Source organism: Rhinoderma darwinii, chromosome 1 (genome assembly GCF_050947455.1).
Source record: "Rhinoderma darwinii isolate aRhiDar2 chromosome 1, aRhiDar2.hap1, whole genome shotgun sequence".
NCBI classification, from domain to species: Eukaryota; Metazoa; Chordata; class Amphibia; order Anura; family Rhinodermatidae; genus Rhinoderma; species Rhinoderma darwinii.
This window is the reverse complement of record NC_134687.1, coordinates 283,947,840-283,969,170: the sequence shown is the minus strand read 5'-3', so window position 1 is coordinate 283,969,170 and position 21,331 is coordinate 283,947,840. Positions and strand designations below refer to the sequence as shown.

Genomic DNA, 21,331 nt, shown 5'->3' with positions numbered 1-21,331 from the left:
AATTAAAGTAATACAATTGAGATATTACTACTACAAAAAAAACCCTGCCTGGGTTTGAACTAGGGACCTTTCACATTGATGCTAACCACTACACTAGAAACTGTGATACCTAAACTGTGATACTCAAAACTTCTTCACAGTGTTATAGAAACTTTTCAACAAGAACAAGTCAGTCAGCACTCCGCTCCATTACATAAAGTAAACTTGCCAGGTAGTAGTAGTTTGGGATCAATTCTATTACGGCCGGCACTACTGTCTGTCTCTCCTGAGGTCTGTCTGCTGCGTGGGGGTGGTAACTGGTCAGAGTGAGACTCAAGTCAAACTGGCTGCCGCTGCATGCAGTATGTACTGGGAGTGACAGAGACTCACCAATCCCAGCCCGGCTGGTAGCTTTCCCATGCTAATTAAGAAGCGGGAAAGCTACAAGCAGGGCTGTGATTAGGGAGTCCGACACTCAATCCACCTCCCCTGCCTGGTCTTGGTCTGAGGTTGTGACGTCAGGACCAGGTAACTCACTGGTCCCAGGACCGACCCAATGACGGTCCGCCTCCTCCCTGTCCGCAGCCACTCCCAAGTCCTCCTCTCTGCCCGCCGCCCGCTAACCACCTTGTTTGCACGTTGTCTGCGCATGTAAATTTTGGCACATGCGAAGTGCAAATCATATGCAGGAACGGAAGAAATCCCAGACAGTGCTTTTTGCTGCCGGATGCTACGGACGGCGGAAAAAAAAAAAAAAAGTGCGCAGGCTTTAAAGTTTAGTGAGCTGGGGGACCGCAGAAGGTGCGCAGCCACGCACCTTATAGGGAACAGTGCTGATGATCTATCCACAGGATAGTTCATCAGTATATGATCAGTGGGGGACCGCCGACCAGACCAGACACTAATAAGCTGTTACAGCTGCCACAGGGTGCCGGAAACAGATGGCTCCGGTCACAGTATAACAGCCATGCTGTAGTACTGATGCTCTGCTCCTATTCAAGTAACCCAGCAGGGCCGCTAAATTGTAACCGGAGCCATCTACTTCCGGTGCCCAGAGGCAGCTGTAACAGCTAATCGGTGCGGGAATCGGATTCATATACTGCGTATTGTTCAAAATGCAGCATGCTCTAGGTATGGCGCATATACTCTCACTGGTAAAGTCGGTGATAAGATAAAAAGTTCCTGTATTCCCTCCTGGGGTTACTGAAAGCCTGTACAGAAGGAGAGATGACAGGCTCTGATATTTCTGGTCACTTGCAGCTTCTCCCTCACACTTTTGCGTTTCAGAGACCGAACCAGGAAAACAAAAACTTTTCTTCCTGCTCCCAGGCACCAAACTCCCTAAATATTGTACCTAGAGTTTGAGCCTGGTTTTATATGAAAGCTAAGATTCTGGGCACCAAGATCTAAGCGTTTAAAGTCATAACGTATTACATACATCCTAGGCAGGGTAAAAGGTCACGCAAATTCTATTAATACAGCTATTGATCCACGCATATAAACATTGCTATTTGACATCAATCTTTATTGAAACTAACTTTTAAAACAACTTATACCTGATAAATATCCACTTTGTCTTTTACTTACTGTTAAAATGTTGTCCCTTTATCTATGCAAATTCTGTGTGAAATTACCGCCACTAGGTGTCTCCTATATGCAATCCGCAGCGGACATTCCGTCCGAAAAACCGGTGCGGTTTTTCTTCCAGAATTCAAGCGGGCTCCTGGGCAAATACGCTGTGTACCTTTACGCAGTGTATCCGCCCTGTGTGAATAAACCCTATTATTTCAACAAACTTTGCATAAATGAATAGTACAGGCGATAAGAAAATCCGTAATATATCTTATTAAAGAAAAATGCTTCTTTCTGCTCTTATCTGGCTGTTTTCCAGCTATATCCGTCTCCAGTCTGACTGCAGCGCACATGTATCAGATTACACATGTCTATGGAAGTCTATGGAGAGGGGAGGGGGAGAGTGAGCAGGAAGTGCAGGAGATAAGAGCAGAAAGACAGGCATAGAAACTTGTTATCACAACCAAAGCACTTTATTCAGATCAGTACTTCTCTGTACATGCCCTGCATAGTCCTAGGGCTGTTTCCAGGTGAGAGAGGTGGTTATGGAGCAGATTCTACTCTTCTTACTGTATGTAGTGTATGGCTTCTAGTCTCCAACCCCCAGTTCAGGAAAAAAATGCAAACTACAGATATAGCATGCACACGTCATCCCAGGAGGCCAGACTGAAGGCAGAAGGAGAGTGTTCTGGGTAAGTATGATGTTTTTTGTCTCGATTCCGTCGCAAAACTTGGCTTTCTGTTGCGGGTTTTGCAGTTGCGGGTTTGTTGCATACACATTGAATTCAAATTTAAACCCCCATTGGATTTAAATTCCGCACCGCAGGTCAATTAATTAACGTTTACACTGCTTTTTTTCGCAACGTGGCCATGAGATTTTCTAAATCTCATCCACTCTGCTGCTACTGTAAATGAGGTGGAATTTCCGCACAGAATTCCGTTATGAAAATTCTGCAGCGTTTACGCTACGTGGGAACGCGGCCTAACTTGGCCAGATAAAACCGTAATTATACAATGAACTATTTTCCATACACCACTAAAACCACATTTGTTATTAAAGCAGACATTTTAATGAATTTAAGTCTAGTATCTTCGTATATCCCTCTGTATTGATATGAAATTACATTACATATGTTTAAATAAAAGTGAAACAATAAAATTTAAAAAATATTCAAAATACTGATCCCAGCAGTTTTTTAGTCTATTTTACAAAGAAGACTAAAAAAAAAAAAAAAAGATGATAGTTAATGGTGTAGACAGTATATGCCATATATGTAAATGTTCATGCTTTAACCCATTCCCGCACCTTGGCGTAACTGTACGTCCAGGTGAGCAGTAACTTTGCGCACCTGGGCGTGCAGTTACATCCGCGCTTTAACAGTTAACCGCCGCGCGGCGCTACACCGCAGCGGCGGTTAACTGTGCAGGGTGTCAGCCCTGCTCTCCCCGTTGCCGATCAGCGGCCTGTCTCCGCTGAAATCGGCAATTAACCCCTTCGATGCGGTGGTCGATTGCGATCACCACATCGAAAAGGTTTAAAGCGGATCGGCAGCCCCCCACATGTATTTGCGGGGGCTGGCGATCCTTATCATGGCAACCAGAGGCCAGACAATGACCTCCGGGTTGCCATGTACGGAAGCCTCGGAGGATCAGCCTCCGGCCGGTCCTCCGATGCTTCCTGTCAGTGTGACTGTCACGTCACAATGACAGTTAGAACACATTACACTACGTGTGTAGTGTAATGTGTTCCAGCAGCGATCAGAGCTGCAAGTCTAAGTGTCCCCTAGTGGGACAAGTAAAAAAAGTAAAAAAAAGATATTAAAAAGGTTTTTAAAAAGTGTAAAAATAAAAGTTATAAGTGACATAAACAAAGAATGCTTTTTTTCCTATAATAAGTCTTTTATCATAGGAAAAAAATGAACACGTTAAAAAAAGTACACATATTTGGTATCGACGCGTTCGTAACGACCCCAACTATAAAACTGTAATATTATTTTTCCCGCACGATGAACACCACGAAAAAAATATCCGAAAAACAGTGCCCGAATCACAATTTTTTGGTTACCAACCCTCCCAAAATATACAATAAAAAGTGATCAAAAAGTCGCATGTATGCCAAAATGGTACCAATACAAACTACATCCCGTCCCGCAAAAAACAAGCCCTTACAGCGCTTTTTTGACTGAAAAATAAAAACGTTATGGCTCTCAGAATATGGTGACACAAAAATTTATTTATTTTATAAATAAGTGATTTTATTGCACAAACGCTGCAAAACAAACAAATTATATACATCTGGTATCGCTGTAATCGTATCGACCCGCAGAATAAAGTATAATGGTCATTTATAGCCCAGGGTGAAGGCCATAAAAAAAACGAATAAAAAACATTGTCAGAATTGATGGTTTTTGGTCACCTTGCGTGCCAAAAAATGGAATAAAACGTGATCAAAAAAAATTTCTGGTACCCCAAAATGGTACCAATGAAAACCTACAGATTGTCCCGCAAAGAATAAACCCTCACACAGCTCCGGTGGTGAAAAAATAAAAAAGTTCTGGCTCCCAGAATATGGCGATGCAAAATGTGCAGAGTGTTCCAAAAGCAGATAAGATCGGGCGCCATTTATCAGTGCGACACCGGCCAGATATCTGCGGATTATTATTTATTTACTGCATTATTATACCCTCTTATTATACCCTGATGTACCCCGCACAGATTACATATGCCCCCACATTATAAACTGAAACACCAGTAAAACCCCAAACAGAACAACTACCAAGCTACATCTGCGCCCCAAAAGCCAAATGGCGTCCCTCCCTTCTGAGCCCTGCAGCGTGCCCAAACACCAGTTTACGTCCACAGATATGGCATCGCCATACCCAGGAGAACCCGGTTAATATTTTATGAGGTATTTGTCTTCAGTGGCACAAACTGGGCATAACATGTAGTGCACTAAAATAGCATATGAGTGGAAAATTGTAATTTTCACTCCGCACCATGCGCTGCGCATTAACCCCTTCGCGCACCACAACATAGCATGTCTTAGTGTGGGGGGTGATGTATGGAGCGTCTCACGTGAAAAATAAAGAATTTAAAACGGCAAAATCGCTGTTTTTTTGGTCACCTTCGCTCTACCTAAAAATGTAATAAAAAGTGCTCAAAAAGTTGTATGTACCAACAAAATGGTACCAATAAAAACGACCGCTCGTCCCTCAATAAATAAGCCCTCACACCACTCTATTGACTGAAAAATAAAAAAGTTGTGGCTCTTGGAACGCGGGGAGGAAAAAACTAAAAAGGAAAAGAAAAAAAATGGATCAGTCCAGAAAGGGTTAATTACTTTCTAATGAAAAACCATTTATGACCACACGTGGGGTATAGCCGTACTCGGGAGAAATTGCTTTACAAATGTTGGGGTGCTTTTACCCCCTTTATCCTTTGTAAAATTGAAAAAAATGCAACATTTTAGTGGAAGAAATGTTGATATTAATTTTCATGGCCCAATTCTAATAAATCCTGCAAGAGACTTGTGGGGTCTAAATGCCCACTATATCCCTAGATAGATTCTTTAAAGAGGCTCTGTCATCAGATTTTGCAACCCCTATCTGCTATTGCAGCAGATAGGCGCTGCAATGTAGATTACAGTAACGTTTTTATTTTTAAAAAACGAGCATTTTTGGCCAAGTTATAACCATTTTCGTATTTATGCAAATGAGGCTTGCAAAAGTACAATTGGGCGTGTTGAAAAGTAAAAGTACAACTGGGCGTGTATTATGTGCGTACATCGGGGCGTGTTTACTACTTTTACTAGCTGGGCGTTGTGTATAGAAGTATCATCCACTTCTCTTCAGAACACCCAGCTTCTGGCAGTGCAGATCTGTGACGTCACTCACAGGTCCTGCATCATGTCGGCACCAGAGGCTACAGATGATTCTGCAGCAGCATCGGCGTTTGCAGGTAAGTCGATGTAGCTACTTACCTGCAAACGCTGATGCTGCTGCAGAATCAACTGTAGCCTCTGGTGCCGACACGATGCAGGACCTGTGAGTGACGTCACAGATCTGCACTGCCAGAAGCTGGGTGTTCTGAAGAGAAGTGGATGATACTTCTCATCAGAAAGCCCAGCTAGTAAAAGTAGTAAACACGCCCCGATGTACGCACATAATACACGCCCAGTTGTACTTTTACTTTTCAACACGCCCAGTTGTACTTTTGCAAGCCTCATTTGCATAAATACGAAAATGGTCATAACTTGGCCAAAAATGCTCGTTTTTTAAAAATAAAAACGTTACTGTAATCTACATTGCAGCGCCTATCTGCTGCAATAGCAGATAGGGGTTGCAAAATCTGGTGACAGAGCCTCTTTAAGTGGTGTAATTTCCACTTTTGGGGGGGTTTCCACTGTTTTGGCCTCTCAGGGGCTTTGCAAATGCAACATGACACCCAAAAACCATTTCAGCTAAATTTGAGCTCCAAAAGCCAAATAGCGCTCCTTCCCTTCTAAGCCTTGCTGTGGGTCCAAACAGCAGTTTATTACCACATATGGCATATTTCCGTAATCGGGAGAAATTGTTTTACAAATGTTGGGGTGCTTTTTCTCCTTTATTCCTTGTAAAAATTAAAAATGGCTACCTTTTTTCAGAAATAAAGTCGATTTTTACCTTTACAGAATAATTCCAATGAATTCAGCAAAACAACAGTGGGGTCAAAATGCTAACTTTACCCCTAGAAAAATTCCTTGATGTGTAGTTTCCAAAATGGAGTCACTTTCCGGGGGTTTCCACTATTTTGTTCCCTCCAGTGCAATTCAAACGCGACATGGCACTGAAAACTATACCAGCAAAATCAGAATTTCAAAATCCAAATGGTGCTCCTTCCCTTCTGAGTCCTGCTGTGTGTCCAAACAGCAGTTTATTACCACATATGGGGTATTGCTATAATCAGGAGAAATTGCTTTACATATGTTGGGGTGTTTTTTCTCTTTTATTCCTTGAAAAAATTTAAAATTTCTACGTTTTTTTCAGAAAAAAAGTAGATTTTCATCTTCACAAACTAATTCAAATAAATTTAGCAAAAAAACTGTGGGTTCAAAATGCTAATTATACCCCTAGATAAATTCCCTGAGGGGTGTAGTTTCCAAAATGAGGTCACTTTTGGGGGTCTTTATTGTTTTGGCCCCACAAGACCTCTTCAAACCTGACATGGTACCTAAAATATATGCTAAAAAAAAAAAGGAGGCCCCAAAATCCACTAGGTGCTCCTTTGCTTCTGAGGCCGGTGTTTCAGTCCATGACCGCACTAGGGCCACATGTGGGGTATTTCTAAAAACTGCAGAATCTGGGCAATAAATAATAAGTTACATTTCTCGGGTAAAACCTCCTGTGGTATAGAATTTTTTTTATTACAAATGAATTTTGTCAAAAAAAATATGAAATTTGTAACTTTCACCTCTACATTGCTTTAATTCCTGTGAAACGCCTAAAGGGTTAATACACTTTCTGAATGCTGTTTTGAATACTTTGAGGGGTGCAGTTTTCAAAATGTGGTGATTTATGGGGACTTTCTAATATATAAGGCCCTCAAAGCCACTTCAGAACTGAATTGGTCCTTGTAAAAATCGCCTTTTGACATTTTCTTGAAAATATGAGAAATCGCTGCTAAAGTTCTAAGTCTTGTAACGTCCTAGAAAAATAAAAGAATGTTCAAAAAACGTTGCCAACATAAAGTAGACATATGGGTGATGTTAACTAGTAACTATTTTGTGTGTTATTACTATCTGTTTTACAAGCAGATACATTTAAATTGAGAAAAATGCTAATTTTTGCAAATTTTCTCCAAATCTTGGTGTTTCTTACAAATAAATGTTGAATTTATCAACCTAATTTTTTCACTAACATAAAGTACAATATGTCACAAGAAAACAATCTCAGAATCGCTTGGATAGGTAAAAGCATTCCGGAGTTATTACCACATAAAGTGACACGTCAGATTTGAAAAATCGGCTTCGTCCTGAAGGCCAAAACAGGCTCAGTCCTGAAGGGGTTAATATGAGGGTGTTTACAGTCAAATCTGGAAGTACAACCAATTTCATACATATGACCTCCCCCAATTTCCAGAGTACAAAAATAACAGTTGGACAATTGGCTGCTCAGATGTTCCATGACCAGGTGCATTAAGCCCCATGCACACGGTCCTAATTTTGATCCGCAATTACAGACCAATTCATTTCTATTTCCCACGGACACCTTCCCGTATGTCTGAGCCAAAAAAAAAAAACTGCAAAAAATAGGACATGTCCTATTTTTTGATCTTACGAAGCGTGCTCCCATACTTTATAATGGGAGCACGGCCCGCAAATGTGGGTGACTGTCCGTGCCCGTAATCACGTACTCCCTCATTATTTCACACAAAGTAGGCTGTTTTAAGACAGTTGTAATGTGGCCTTTTCAAGTTTGTCCACACGTAGTATAAACAATGTTAGGCCTTATTTACACGAGCGTGTTAAACGTCCGTTGAAACAGCGGCCGTCCCACGGACCTATGTAATTTAATGTGGCCGTTCACACAGGCGTTGTTTCAACGGACCGTGGGAAAATAGGGCATGTACTATCTTTTGACGCATCACGCATCCCTCCATAAACTCAACTAGGGGGGATGCGAGACATCGTGTCCCGCAGCGCCGAGCACGGATGCACCTCAGCCGTGAAAAACTGTTTTTCACGTTCGAGGTATGCAACGCTCGTGTAAATAAGGCCTTACGCAGCGTTTTACAGTAGAAGCAGAGAGGATAAGATTTTAACAAATCTCATCCATCCGCTGCGTAAAAATTCTGCCGAAAAACGTTTATAGATTTACCAGTGTTTTTTTTAAGCCACAGCATGTCAATTTATGCGTCAGAATCGCGGCTTTGCTTTTGCGGGTTTTCCCCATTGAATTCAATGGGGGAGGTAAAACCCACAAGAAATAGCTGATGTTGCCATTTTTGCAGCGGAAAAGGAGCGTTTCCGCCACAAAAAAAACGCAACTCAGAAAAAAAAGAAACAATAAAAGGTATGTTCACACGCAGTGTTTTCAGACTTGTTTTCAGACGTAATTCGGGCGTTTTACTCCTCGAATTACACCTGAAAAAACGGCTCCATTACGCCTACAAACATCTGCCCATTGCTTTCAATGGGTTTTACGATGTTCTGTTCCCACACGGTGTAAGTCGCTGTCAAAATATGGCGCGTAAAACAACGCTTGCGAAAAAGAAGTGTATGTCACTTCTTGGGACGTTTTTGGAGCCGTTTTTCATTGACTATGGAAAACCGCTCAAAAAACGTCCGTTAAAAACGCTGCGAAAAACGTGAGTGGCAACAAAAACGTCTGAAAACAGCTCCGTATTATCAGATGTTTTTGGTCACTACGTGTGAACATAACCTGAGAGCTTATACTTATCGTAGCAAAGGGTTCTTCTGTCCTTCTTCCAGGCCAGCTTCCTGGGAGGACGTTTGTTTCATCCCATGTGACTGCTGCAGCCAAACACAGGCTGCAGCAGTCACACAGGCTGCAGAATCATCTCTGAAGCCAGGACTGCAAGGACAACAGAGGGAAGCGTCACCATGACTATGGATAACGGGGTAAGCTTTTTCCTTCAATGGCTGTTTTCCACAGCGGACATCCCACCCAAAAAACTATGCCACAATTTGGTACGGTTTTTCAGCCAGAATACCTTGTGGGTTCCAGGGTGGATACGCTATGTACTTTTATGCAGCGTATCCGCCGTGTGAACATGGCCTTGCACTGCGCTTAGGGTGTATTCATACAGTGCGATTTTGCTGTGTTTTTTTTGTCGCATAGCCGAAAACTGCACCAAAAAGCAAGCTTTTTTTTTTAATGCAATTTGCCGCGATTTTGTAAATCGCAGTAAAAGGAATGCGTTTTTCATTGCGGTTTTTGGCTACACGACAAAAAAAAAACGCAGCACTGTGTAAATACACCCTTAAAGGGAGTCTGTCAGTACATTTTACGCTACCAAACAGTTGATGCAGCTAGGTAGCTATCAGATAACAGATTAGAAACATAACTGAATGCTTGCATTAGTGGAAAAAATACGTTTTTATGGCATCTAGCGCTCCAACCCCTTCCATCTCCTATGAAGTTAATTGACTGTTGTGCCTGACAATTCCTAGTTCAGAGGTCAGCGTCTGAGTGGTAGCTCCGCCTACTGAGAATCACTGGCGGCCAAACCCACATGGCTAGCCAGCGAGTAATTTCCATATTTATTGCTAAATATAGAGGGGTCCATAGCTCAGCGAAGGGGGGGGGACACAAAACGTACAAGACAAACACCGCTGGACTCAGAGACACAGTGGCTATTAGGCGAAACTGCTAACTCACTTTGTAGGACCTAGTGACAGGTCGTCTTTAAATACAGCTCCCCAAATAAAGTCCCTAAGAAACGTGTAAAGGTATGTTCACACGGCAGCGTCCGTAACGGCCGAAATTACGGGGCTGTTTCCAGGAGAAAACAGCCCCGTCATTTCAGCCGTAACGGCATGTGCAGGCTCTTGAACGCCGCGTTCATTACGGACGTAACTGGAGCTGGTTTTCTATGAAGTCCATGGAAAACGGCTCCATTTACGTCTGAAGAAGTGACATGACACTTCTTTGGCGCGGGCGTCTATTTACGCGCCGTCTTTTGACAGCGACGCGTAAATATACGCCTCGTGTGAACAGACAAACGTCAGCCCATTGCTTTCAATGGGCAGATGTTTGTCAACGCTTTCAAGCCGTAATTTCGGACGTAATTCGGGGGTTAAAACGCCCGAATTACGTCTGTAAATAGGCCGTGTGAACATACCCTTACTGGTATCATTTGAAAGCCAAGATTGTGCTTTTAATAGGACGCCTAGGCACTAGCAAGCGTTTAACAGCGTGACATATTAAAGAGGCTCTGTCACCAGATTTTGCAACCCCTATCTGCTATTGCAGCAGATAGGCGCTGCAATGTAGATTACAGTAACGTTTTTATTTTTAAAAAACGAGCATTTTTGGCCAAGTTATGACCATTTTTGTAGTTATGCAAATGAGGTTTGCAAAAGTATAACTGGGCGTGTTGAAAAGTAAAAGTACAAGTGGGCGTGTATTATGTGCGTACATCGGGGCGTCTTTACTACTTTTACTAGCTGGCTTTTCTGACGAGAAGTATCATCCACTTCTCTTCAGAACGCCCAGCTTCTGGCAGATCACGCTGTGACGTCACTCACAGGTCCTGCATCGTGTCAGACGAGCGAGGACACATCGGCACCAGAGGCTACAGTTGATTCTGCAGCAGGATCAGCGTTTGCAGGTAAGTAGCTACAGCGACTTACCTGCAAACGCCGATGCTGCTGCAGAATCAACTGTAGCCTCTGGTGCCGATGTGTCCTCGCTCGTCTGACACGATGCAGGACCTGTGAGTGACGTCACAGCGTGATCTGGCAGAAGCTGGGCGTTCTGAAGAGAAGTGGATGATACTTCTCGTCAGAACGCCCAGCTAGTAAAAGTAGTAAAAACGCCCAGATGTACGCACATAATACACGCCCAGTTGGACTTTTGCAAGCCTCATTTGCATAAATACAATAATGGTCATAACTTGGCCAAAAATGCTTGTTTTTTAAAAATAAAAACGTTACTGTAATCTACATTGCAGCGCCGATCTGCTGCAATAGCAGATAGGGGTTGCAAAATCTGGTGACAGAGCCTCTTTAAATATGCCCTTGGCAGTGAAAGCGTTAAACCCGATAATGAGGACTGAGAATATAGATGTAATTCGCAGAAAGTGTATCTTCTAGTTTGTCTGCTACATTTAGGAGCAGTAAGGCCTCATGCACACGGCCCGCGATTGTGGGCACGGCCGGTCGCGGGCCACATTTTCGTGCCGTGCTCCCATACAAAGTATGGGAGCACGGCCCGTAAAAAACTAAAAGTAGGACATGCTCTATAATTCCCGGCACGGTTGTACGGCGCGGACACCTATCCTTAGCAGTACGGAAAGTTGTCCATGGCCAATAAAACCGGGTGGGTCCGTAATTGCGGACCGTATTACGGCCCTCAATAACGGAGATTTTTTTTACGGTCGTGTGCATGGGGCCTAAAAGTTTACAGTGTATCCTAGGTGGAATCCAGATGATGACTCCATCAGACCAAGTGTGCACAGAACTTCTTATTTTATTTTTCCATAAGGTAATACAAATTTATGAATTTCCATTGAGTGATAGCTTGTTTTTTCAAAGTGCAGAAAAATTTGATGTCTATTTACCTCATTAACAAAACCATAACAAGAAAAATACAAGCCACATCTATTTTTACATTCTACCTTCAACAAGAAACAGTACTACAAATAAAATAATATCTAAATAGCGGCAGTAGTATTCTGCAATCCACTATTGATTCCGCCAAAAAAACGGAAACCATTTGCAATGCAAGCATTACAACTGCGGAAGCTATGGTTTCGGTTTGCCTTTCCGTTGACTGGTTCCTCCTAACGTAAAGGTCTGCTGGCACTCATCGACGGAACCCGATGCGGATGTGAACAGGCCCTTATCACAGGCTTCGCTACTGCTCTGTCTACATCCTTGCTTTTAGGGCTCATGCACACATCCGTGGCCTTTCATACGGCTGCAAAACACTGATCCACGAGCAGCATACAGTGTGACTTCCGTGTGCGGTATGTATTATTAACGGACCAATGAATAGAATGGCTGAGAGTGATCCGCAAAAAACGGACAGGAATAGGACCGGTTCCATAATTTGAGGAATGGACACACGGATCCACAAGAAAACATTAAGAGTATGTGCACACACACTAATTACGTCCGTAATTGACGGACGTATTTCGGCCGCAAGTACCGGACCGAACACACTGCAGGGAGCCGGGCTCCTAGCATCATACTTATGTACGATGCTAGGAGTCCCTGCCTCTCCGTGGAACTACTGTCCCGTACTGAAAACATGATTACAGTACGGGACAGTTGTCCGGCAGCGAGGAAGGGACTCCTAGCGTCGTACATAAGTATGATGCTAGGAGCCCGGCTCCCTGCACTGTGTTCGGTCCGGGACTTGCGGCCGAAATACGTCCGTCAATTACGGACGTAATTAGTGTGTGTGCACATACCCTTATGTGCATGGCCCCCATGGAAATTTTAAAAAACGGATAACACATGGAAGAAATTTTACTGAAGTGTGTATAAGCCCTAAGGTGGTTGTCCCATCATTTTCTCTACACGGAACCCTCTATCGTAGTCAGTGAATTGTCACTGAAAATAGAGGCTCCTACTCTAGAAGACGCAACACATCTATGTAATACATTGTCACCTATTCCTAGTTTAAACCTTGGTTTGTTTTGGCCCCTGCAATAATTTACTGCAATGTCCAGATGTGCTGCTGCAGTTAATAGGATTTGTACAAATCCAACAGTGCACATTTTACACGGCATGGGTTTCTTTAAAAATTGCTATCCATTGGGGAAAAACCCTAGCAATGAAATCTGCATGTAAAAATGTCAATCGCAAATATTATACGTAAAACTGTGATAGTGTTTTCTATAAACGCAGTCATAGTAACCAAAAAAAGATTAAATGATAAAAGCAAAGCGCTTTCCACTCATCTTGGAAAACAAATGGTAAAAACAATAATGCATCATTTTCTGGTGCAATTGCATTGAGAAAATAACGTTCAGACATCACTCCATATTTACAAAGCCCAAACACATTTTTTGGACATTTGAAAAGTGTCAGAAAAGGGGGTGTGGCTTCATAGTAACATGCAGCGTGACTTCTTTAATAGAAAATGCTGCCACTTTTCTGAAGGGAAAAAAGTGACCGTAATCTACAATAGGAAAGACCCTGTGGCGCATGCCAGGGTGATGAATATGGCGCACACTGCATAAAAAAATTAAAGGCTACGTATGAAATCTGCCTGCAAACTGACTTCCATTGTTTTCAATAGGAAATCCGCATTGCCGTTCTAACGGCGCAGATTTCAAAACGTGGATTCCAAACGGAAAAACTGACATGTCCTCACACAGATTAGCACCATTAAAGAGATGATATCCTCGTATGGATCCGCAGCACATAGAAATGGAAATCCATGTAAACAAGAGAGATATTCTATCAAACTAATGGGTATTTGGGTAAATGTAGAACTATTTCATATGTTGCGAACTTATGAAAATCCTTAGGCCTCATGCACACTTCCACTGGCCGTCGTACGGCCGCTAATGACGAATCCGTGAAAGACGGACCGCACGCGGATGGCTTCCGTGTGCAGTCCGTTGTTTCAACGGATCAAATCAATGAAAAGGCACAGAGACTGCTCCGTCAAAAACGGGCAGGAGTCGGACCTGTCCTATTTTTGTCGGAACGACCACGCGGTTCCGTTAAAACAACGGAAGTGTGCATGGCCCCATTGAAATGAATGTCAGGGTGTGATCAGTTAAACAAAACAGATAGCAAGCACCCTGAAGAACATAACTGAAGTGGGCATGAGGCCTTACACACCACAACCCTGCACATTTTTTTTTTCCTTCTTAGGCTATGTTCACACGGAGTATTTTGGGGGAGGAATATCTGCCTCAAAATTCCGTTTGGAACTTTGAGGCAGATATTCCTCTCCCTGCACGCCGATTTTCGCGGCAATTATCGCGCCGTTTTTCGCCCGCGGCCATTGAGCGCCGCGGGCATAAAACAGCGAGATATACGCTTTCTCCTGCCTCCCATTGAAGTCAATGGGAGGTCGGAGGCGGAAGCGCCCGAAGATAGGGCATGTCGCTTCTTTTTCCCGCGAGGCAGTTTTACTGCTCGCGGGAAAAAGACGCCGACGCCTCCCATTGAAATCAATGGGAGGCGTTCTCGGGCCGTTTCTGCCGAGTTTTGCGACGCGGTTTCCGCGTAAAAAAACTCGGCAAAATACACCGTGTGAACATAGCCTAATGTTGGTTTTTGCATGAATGTTTGCATGTACTAGCAATGTCAAAGCAGATCAGTCATCAGGCTATGCTGCCCTGTATAAGGACAGCGTATTACAGGGACAGGTCTATCCTCCGTATGGCCTAAACGCGACAAAAAATATTGCGCCATTTAACGAATAGCAGCGATTGAAGAATTCACTGGACTCAGTTATGAGTCCAGTGTATTTATGAGGAATGAGCACCCCCACTCTGCAGTGACCGATGTTTGGCTGATGTGTATCTATGGAACCACACCAATTCGCAGTAAAACCACGTGCGTTTTTTGGCAGTGCGGCAAGATCGCACCTCAACTGCAATGTCCGAATAGACTCTTAGGCAGAGAGGAAAGCAGCTACAAAACGCACATCTCTCTGGAGGAGCCCTCATGTTTGTGCATTTCACAGATTTCAATGGGTACTGTGTAATGCTTCCTTTCCTCTGCGGTGGCACTGCAAAATAATTTAACCCAGCAGCATATATCCTCTGATCTGTTTATCATTGGGAGACCCCTCTAGCAAACAGGAATTGTCCAAAAAGGAGCATCACACTTAGGCCAAGTTCCCGCGGAGTATTTAGCTTTTTTTGCCACAGTGTTCGTGACGTTTTTCGCCCGCGGCCATTGAGGACGCAAAGGACATCTCGCTTTTTTTCTTTCCTTGCGATCGGCTAAAAGTTGCCCGGGAAAAAATAAACGCTTCCGCCTCCTATTGGAATCAATGGGAGGCGATTTCGGATGTTTTTTTTGGTACTTTTTGTCAAAATCAGCGCCAAAAAAACTCTGTGTGAACTGACTCATACTATTGATATGCCATAAAAGTTGGGAATACCCCTCATCACATTTTCACCTTCCAAAACAGCTATATAGAAAAGGATGACCGTTTTTCAGAAACATACCTATATTGCCCAAGTCAGCCAATTGTGAATCATTAAAAAGTGCTTTTATTTCTAAGAGTGCCATATTCAAAGTAGCACTAAAGAGTCTGGCAATCCAGGAAGTGTCCTGAATTCTAAGCAGAAACCACGTAGAATGCAGGACACTTCCTTGATTGCTGGACTCTTTAGTGCTACTTTAAAAACGTCACTCTGTGAACCATAAAAGTGTTTTTATCTCTCAAAGAGCTGACTTGGGCATCAAAGGAACGTTTGAAAAACTATCATTCTGTCCTGTAGAGCGGTATCAGTGATCTGGGAGGCAAAAATTTGATATGATGTGAGATTTTCAAATCAGCAGCATCTCAATTATGTTGCGTATTCGGACCACAGAAATCCCCCCCTTCAATTCTGCAAAATCCCTGTGGACTTGTGGTGAAATCCATGGCAGATTTCTTCTAATATGGGGTGGACGTACCCTCAAGCCCCGTTTACAAACTGTTTGTGAAGTACTTTGGTGTAGGTGCCAGGAAATTTTCCTTCACATATGCCAAATGTATGAACAGGGCCCCATTCACCCAGTGTATACCAAAGGGGCGTCCTTTTGGCACATGCCGTGCCGGTATGCATTAGCATACTTTTTTTTTGCTGTATAGGACAGCAGAGAAGGCTATGCTATTTTACATAGAGGGTTAGATTAATAAAAAAATTGGACAATGGAAGCCTATGGATGGCTTAGGACACTGTACTGCATCTACACGGTGACATACCTCACAGTCTTAAACTAGAGGTTTATATCGGGAAATCCTTCTGATGTATACCTCCAATGGAAGACCCAAAGAATATGTGAACAGTGGCTTACTCTGAGTACGAGTTGCAGCATGTATTAAGTAGCACAGAGCTAAGGAACGCCAGTTTCTACTGGAACCAGCTCAAATAATGCACTGCTTTCTACTGTACTGCATTAGGAGTTACATCTTGCTTTATCAGGTTACTATGCCAGGTTCTTTAAACTAGGATGTAAACCAAAGTATGCACTAAAGACACCGTACAAGCAGAGTGTGTTGGGAAATGTGAGCTTAGCACCCACAATTATGAATTGAGAATGAAGCTCTGGATGACAATAGCCTAGAATACATGGCGTGACTCAGGTTTAGTATAATGAACCAATTTCCAGAAACTCAACTTTATATCTATCACGGATTACATCTATCTGTAAACATTCATGAGCCTAATGGCTTCAAATCATTTTGGAAAACCCAAATAAAGTAAGTACACTATTAGAGGATTGTATACATTGCTCTTGCACATCCCAACAACTTTTAGCATCAAAGCCATGACATGTCAAACAGTCCTGGGGTCCAGATTCTCCATCACACAATAGGTCACGAGAGATGAAACTCTCACTGATACAGATGTACTAATGGGATCAGATCGCAGGGAAAACCTTCCTTTGCCTTCTTTCCTCTAGTCTAGGGAGACCTTATCTCTTTTCTGGCACAGAATACGTGGCTCTCGCACAGAATACGTGGCTCCCGCACAGACCATTCATATATCAGTGTCCATAAAGACTCACATAGATACTCCTTGTAGTTGTGCCATCTACTACACAGTACACTATTGCCACCCCAGAGCACAACAGAAAAGACTAATGAACTTGTGATGCCTAAACTAGTAACAAATTAATAGGCAACCTACATAGGATACAAAAAAGAAGCACTGCATGTAAATATACTTTACTAAACCATGTATGCCAGATACTAAAACACCTGTGAACAATGCTTGGGGTGCTGAACCCTACTTTTGACATCTTTCTAAAAAAAAAAAAAAAAAAAAAAAAAAAGTGATCATATTACTTTGCTTATAGAAAGATTGATAGAAATAAAAAGCCAGAGAAGTGTGTCCAATGATAACCATACGTCAGGACGCAGTAGCCATTCATTTTTTTCTCCTAGAAGTGGTGCCTGACCTGTGGCTGTATAATGGTTGTCAAATGCAGGGTGCCAGGACGTCGTAGTTTCACAACCACAAGTATGCAACGCTGGTCCATCTATACACAGACGACCCTATATCTATAACCTATTGCCCATTCAAAAAGTGTAAAGATCTGATAGGATTTCGGAAATAGCACTGCCCGGCTAATAAAAGTGTATTAAAAACTATACAAGGCATCATTCACAGTATTATTATTATAGAATGCCCCTCAAATGAAACATTTACATATAAAAAAAATATATACAAACAATTCAAGTAAACACCAGCAAATTATTCAAAATATTTAACTTTATAAACACAACAAAGGTCCCAGAATAACATATTCCTCATAGAGGAACAATAATAATAATAATAATAATAAAGGCTCTGCCACACAAGAGCAGTGCCAGTGCCTCGTTCTTTTGCCTGAATGCCCAAGTGGAACAGTTTTACACGGCAAAGTTCACAGCAACAAATGGGAGACACATCCAAAACCAGCAGATGTCACAAAACACAGGATGGTTCAGTTCTACACAGGATGCCACCCGTGCCAGGTAGAAGCACAAGGTCTGTCCCTTGGCACCTTTCAGGCCTGGGCAGTAGTGGCAGTGGGCACTCACACCAGGAGGAGTACACTGGTTTGGCAGGTGCAGGTGGCGCTCCTGCTTTAGGCAGCAGGTTATGCAGGTCTTGGGGTCTAGAGATGCTGGGATGAAGTGACACTCTATGACAGGCCTGCTGCACACTCTATCACCCCCGCGGCCACCACCTCCCAATGCCCATCCCCGGGCACTCTGCTCGCTGCCTTCTCCACCCAAGTGCTGCCTTCTTCTCTGCCCCGGAGGTGGGTGTCTGCTAATTAGCTACCCGCTGGTCGTGTCTCTTCCTCCACAGCCACATCTACCATGTTCTCCAGTGTCCGCCACTCATCTTACCCGTGCAGCTCGGGTGATGCTCAGATCCTTCATCACCTCTTCGAAGGCTGCTGTCTCTTCTGCCTGTTTCTGGTTGTGCAGTGCAATTTTCTCACTGAATTTCCGTGGATTGTTTGAGGTCGCCATCTTCCCTCCTCCTCCTCAGGATGCGCACTCCCGCTCTGGACGTGACGTAGCAGCGAGGGGGGGGGGATAGGGAACACGACGTGATGGCGGGCGCGCTCCTGACTCCACAGCTAGAGGCTTTTCTCCCGCTGCCTAGTAACTGGGCTATAAGGGAGCGGTGGTCCGTGCTACACGTAAACTTTGTATGTGGGGAGAGGACATTTCACATATTAGTCTAGCGCGCAGTGCATGTAATACCTATGCTAGCGGGCAGATAACTATATCGGCGGCAATTTGTCTATTCGAAAAACCAATATTTGCCTACTTTTAGGATCATGTTCAAGGAGACTTGATGCTTGATCTTTCACACTGACTTTTTTGCAGAAGGAAAATCCGCCTCAAAATTCCAATTTTGAGGCAGATTTTCCTCAGCCTGCACGCCGATTTTCGCAGCGTTTTTCGCCGGCGGCCATTGAGTGCCGCAGGCAAAAAAACCACTGCGAAATACGCTTTCTCTGCCTCCCATTGCTGTCAATGGGAGGTCAGAGGTGTAAACGCCCGAAGATAGGGCATGTCCCTTTTTCCCGCAAGCCGGTTTTTCCGTTCGCGGGAACAAAACGCCTCCGCCTCCCATTGAAATCAATAGGAGGCATTTTTGGCCGTTTTTTGGCGCGGTTTCCGCATAAAAAAACCTCAGTGTGAACCACTCCAGCAAAACAGCCCCATAAAAAATAGTGCAAGCAAAGTGCCCAATCTCCAACTGTCAGTTGAGCGGTTCTCTTCACACTGCTTACATGAGAACATTTGTGCTACTAGCAGTGACCACTAGGTGGCCCTCACTGCATACTAGTAGACAGCCGCCTAGCCACAGCTGAAGGGTACAGGGACTAGCCTTCTAAATGCCATCTGAAAAGTAACTAAACGCATTAGGGTCCAATCAGGTGTTGCGGTTTTGGACCCTTAGGGCTCATGCACACGACGGTTTCTTTTTTCAGTGTGCTTTCTGGTTTTTTTTTTTGCAGGTAGCATACTGAACCATTCATTTCTATGGGGTCATGCGCACATTCATCTCACCTATTCTAGTAAAAGGGGCCACAGAAAAAATGGACAGCACACGGAAGCCACTAGAATCCGTGTTTTTAGATCCACAAAACGTAAACAGTTTGAACCCCGTCCCAACCACCCCACGTAGATTAACGGGCTATTAGAAAAAAAAAATTTAACTGTGCATAATTGGTATCGCCGCGTCCGTAACGGCCTGAACTATAAAAAATATAATGTAATTTATCCTGCACGCTGACCGCCATAAAAAAAAAACAATACCGGAATCGCTATTTTTAGTCACTTCAGCTCCCAAATAATTGCATAAATAGGGATCAAAAAGTCGCATGTACCCAAAAATTGTACCGATAAAAACTACAGTTTGTTCCGCAAAAAACAAGCCCTCACACGGCTTTCCTAAAAGAAAAAGAAAAAAGTTGTGGCTCTTAGAATATGGCGACACAAAAACAAAATAATTTTTTTAAAACCGTGATTTTATCGTGCAAACACCGTAAAACATAAAAAACCTATATACATAAGGTATCGCCGTAATCGCATCGACCCACAGAATAAACTAAATATGTCATTTATAGCACACGGTGAACGCCGTAAAAAAAAGAATAAAAAACAATAGAAGTTTTGACGGCCTAATTCCACTAAATTCAGCAAAAACACCTATGGGATCAAAATGCTCACTATACCCCTAGATAAATTCTTTTTAGGGCTGTAGTTTCCCCAAATGGGGTCACTTCTGGGGGGTGTCCACTGTTTTGGTCCCTCAGGGGCTTTGCAAATGTGACATGACACCCGAAAACCAATTGAGTAAACTTGAGCTCCAAAAGCGAAATAGCGCTCCTTCCCTTCTGAGCCCCACCGTGTGTCCAAACAGCCGTTTATTACCACATATGGGGTATTGCCGTAATCAGGAGAAATTGCTTTACAAATCTTGGGGCGCTTTTTCTTATTTATTCCTTGTAAAAATTGATAATTTCTACGTTTTATTGAAAACATTTTAGATTTTCACGGACGAATTCCACTATTTTTAGCAAAAAAACCTGTGGGGTTAAAATGCTCACTATTAGGGTATGTGCACACCACCTCTTTTCAGACGTAATGGAGGCGTTTTATGCCACGAATTACGCCTGAAAAGACAGCTCCAATACGTCGGCAAATATCTGCCCATTGCTTACAATGGGTCTTACGATGTTCTGGGCAGACGAGCTGTCATTTTACGCGTTGCTGTCAAAACACGGCACGTAAAATTACGCCTGCGTCAAAGATGTGCAGGACACTTCTTGGGACGTAATTGGAGCCGTTTTCCGTTGACTCCAATGAAAACCAGCTCCAATTACGTCCGTAAAAGAGGCCGCGAAAAACGCGTGCACTTGTAAAAACGTCTGAAATTCTGGAGCTGTTTTCTCCTGAAAACAGCTCCGTAATTTCAGACGTATTTGACGTTGTCGTGTGCACATACCCCAACCCTTGATGAATTGCTTGAGGGGTGTACTTTGCCAAATGGTTTCTTTTGGGGGGATTTCCACTGTTTTGGCACTACAAGACCTTTTCAAACCTGACATGGTGCCTAAAATATATTGTAATAAAAAGGAGGCCCCAAAATCCTCTAGGGGCTCCTTTGCTTCTGAGGCCTGTGCTTCAGTCCATTACCCCACTAGGGCCACATGTGGGATATTTCTAAAAACTGCAGAATCTGGTAAATAAATATTGAGTTGCGTTTCTCTGGTAAAATCTTTTGTGTTACAGAAAAAAATGGATTTTCAGACAAAAAAAAGTTAGTAAATTTGTAAATTTCTCCTCTACTTTGCTTTAATGCCTGTGAAACACCTAAAGGGTTAAGAAACTTTGTAAATGCTGTTGTGAATACTTTG

At 43.1% G+C, this 21,331-nt stretch overlaps 1 protein-coding gene across 5 annotated transcripts in view; it reads right to left on the bottom strand.

Moving 5' to 3' along the window:
- CRTC1 (CREB regulated transcription coactivator 1) overlaps window positions 1-18,452 on the bottom strand; it is a 169,505-nt gene extending 151,053 nt beyond the window's left edge. For all 5 annotated transcript variants that reach the window (XM_075864532.1, XM_075864552.1, XM_075864539.1 and 2 more), the window contains exon 1: window positions 18,300-18,452. In XM_075864532.1, the coding sequence (XP_075720647.1) occupies window positions 18,300-18,425 (126 nt within the window). In that variant the 5' untranslated portion in view covers window positions 18,426-18,452. The remainder of the gene's footprint in view (window positions 1-18,299) is intronic.
- Window positions 18,453-21,331: the final 2,879 nt, after the last annotated feature.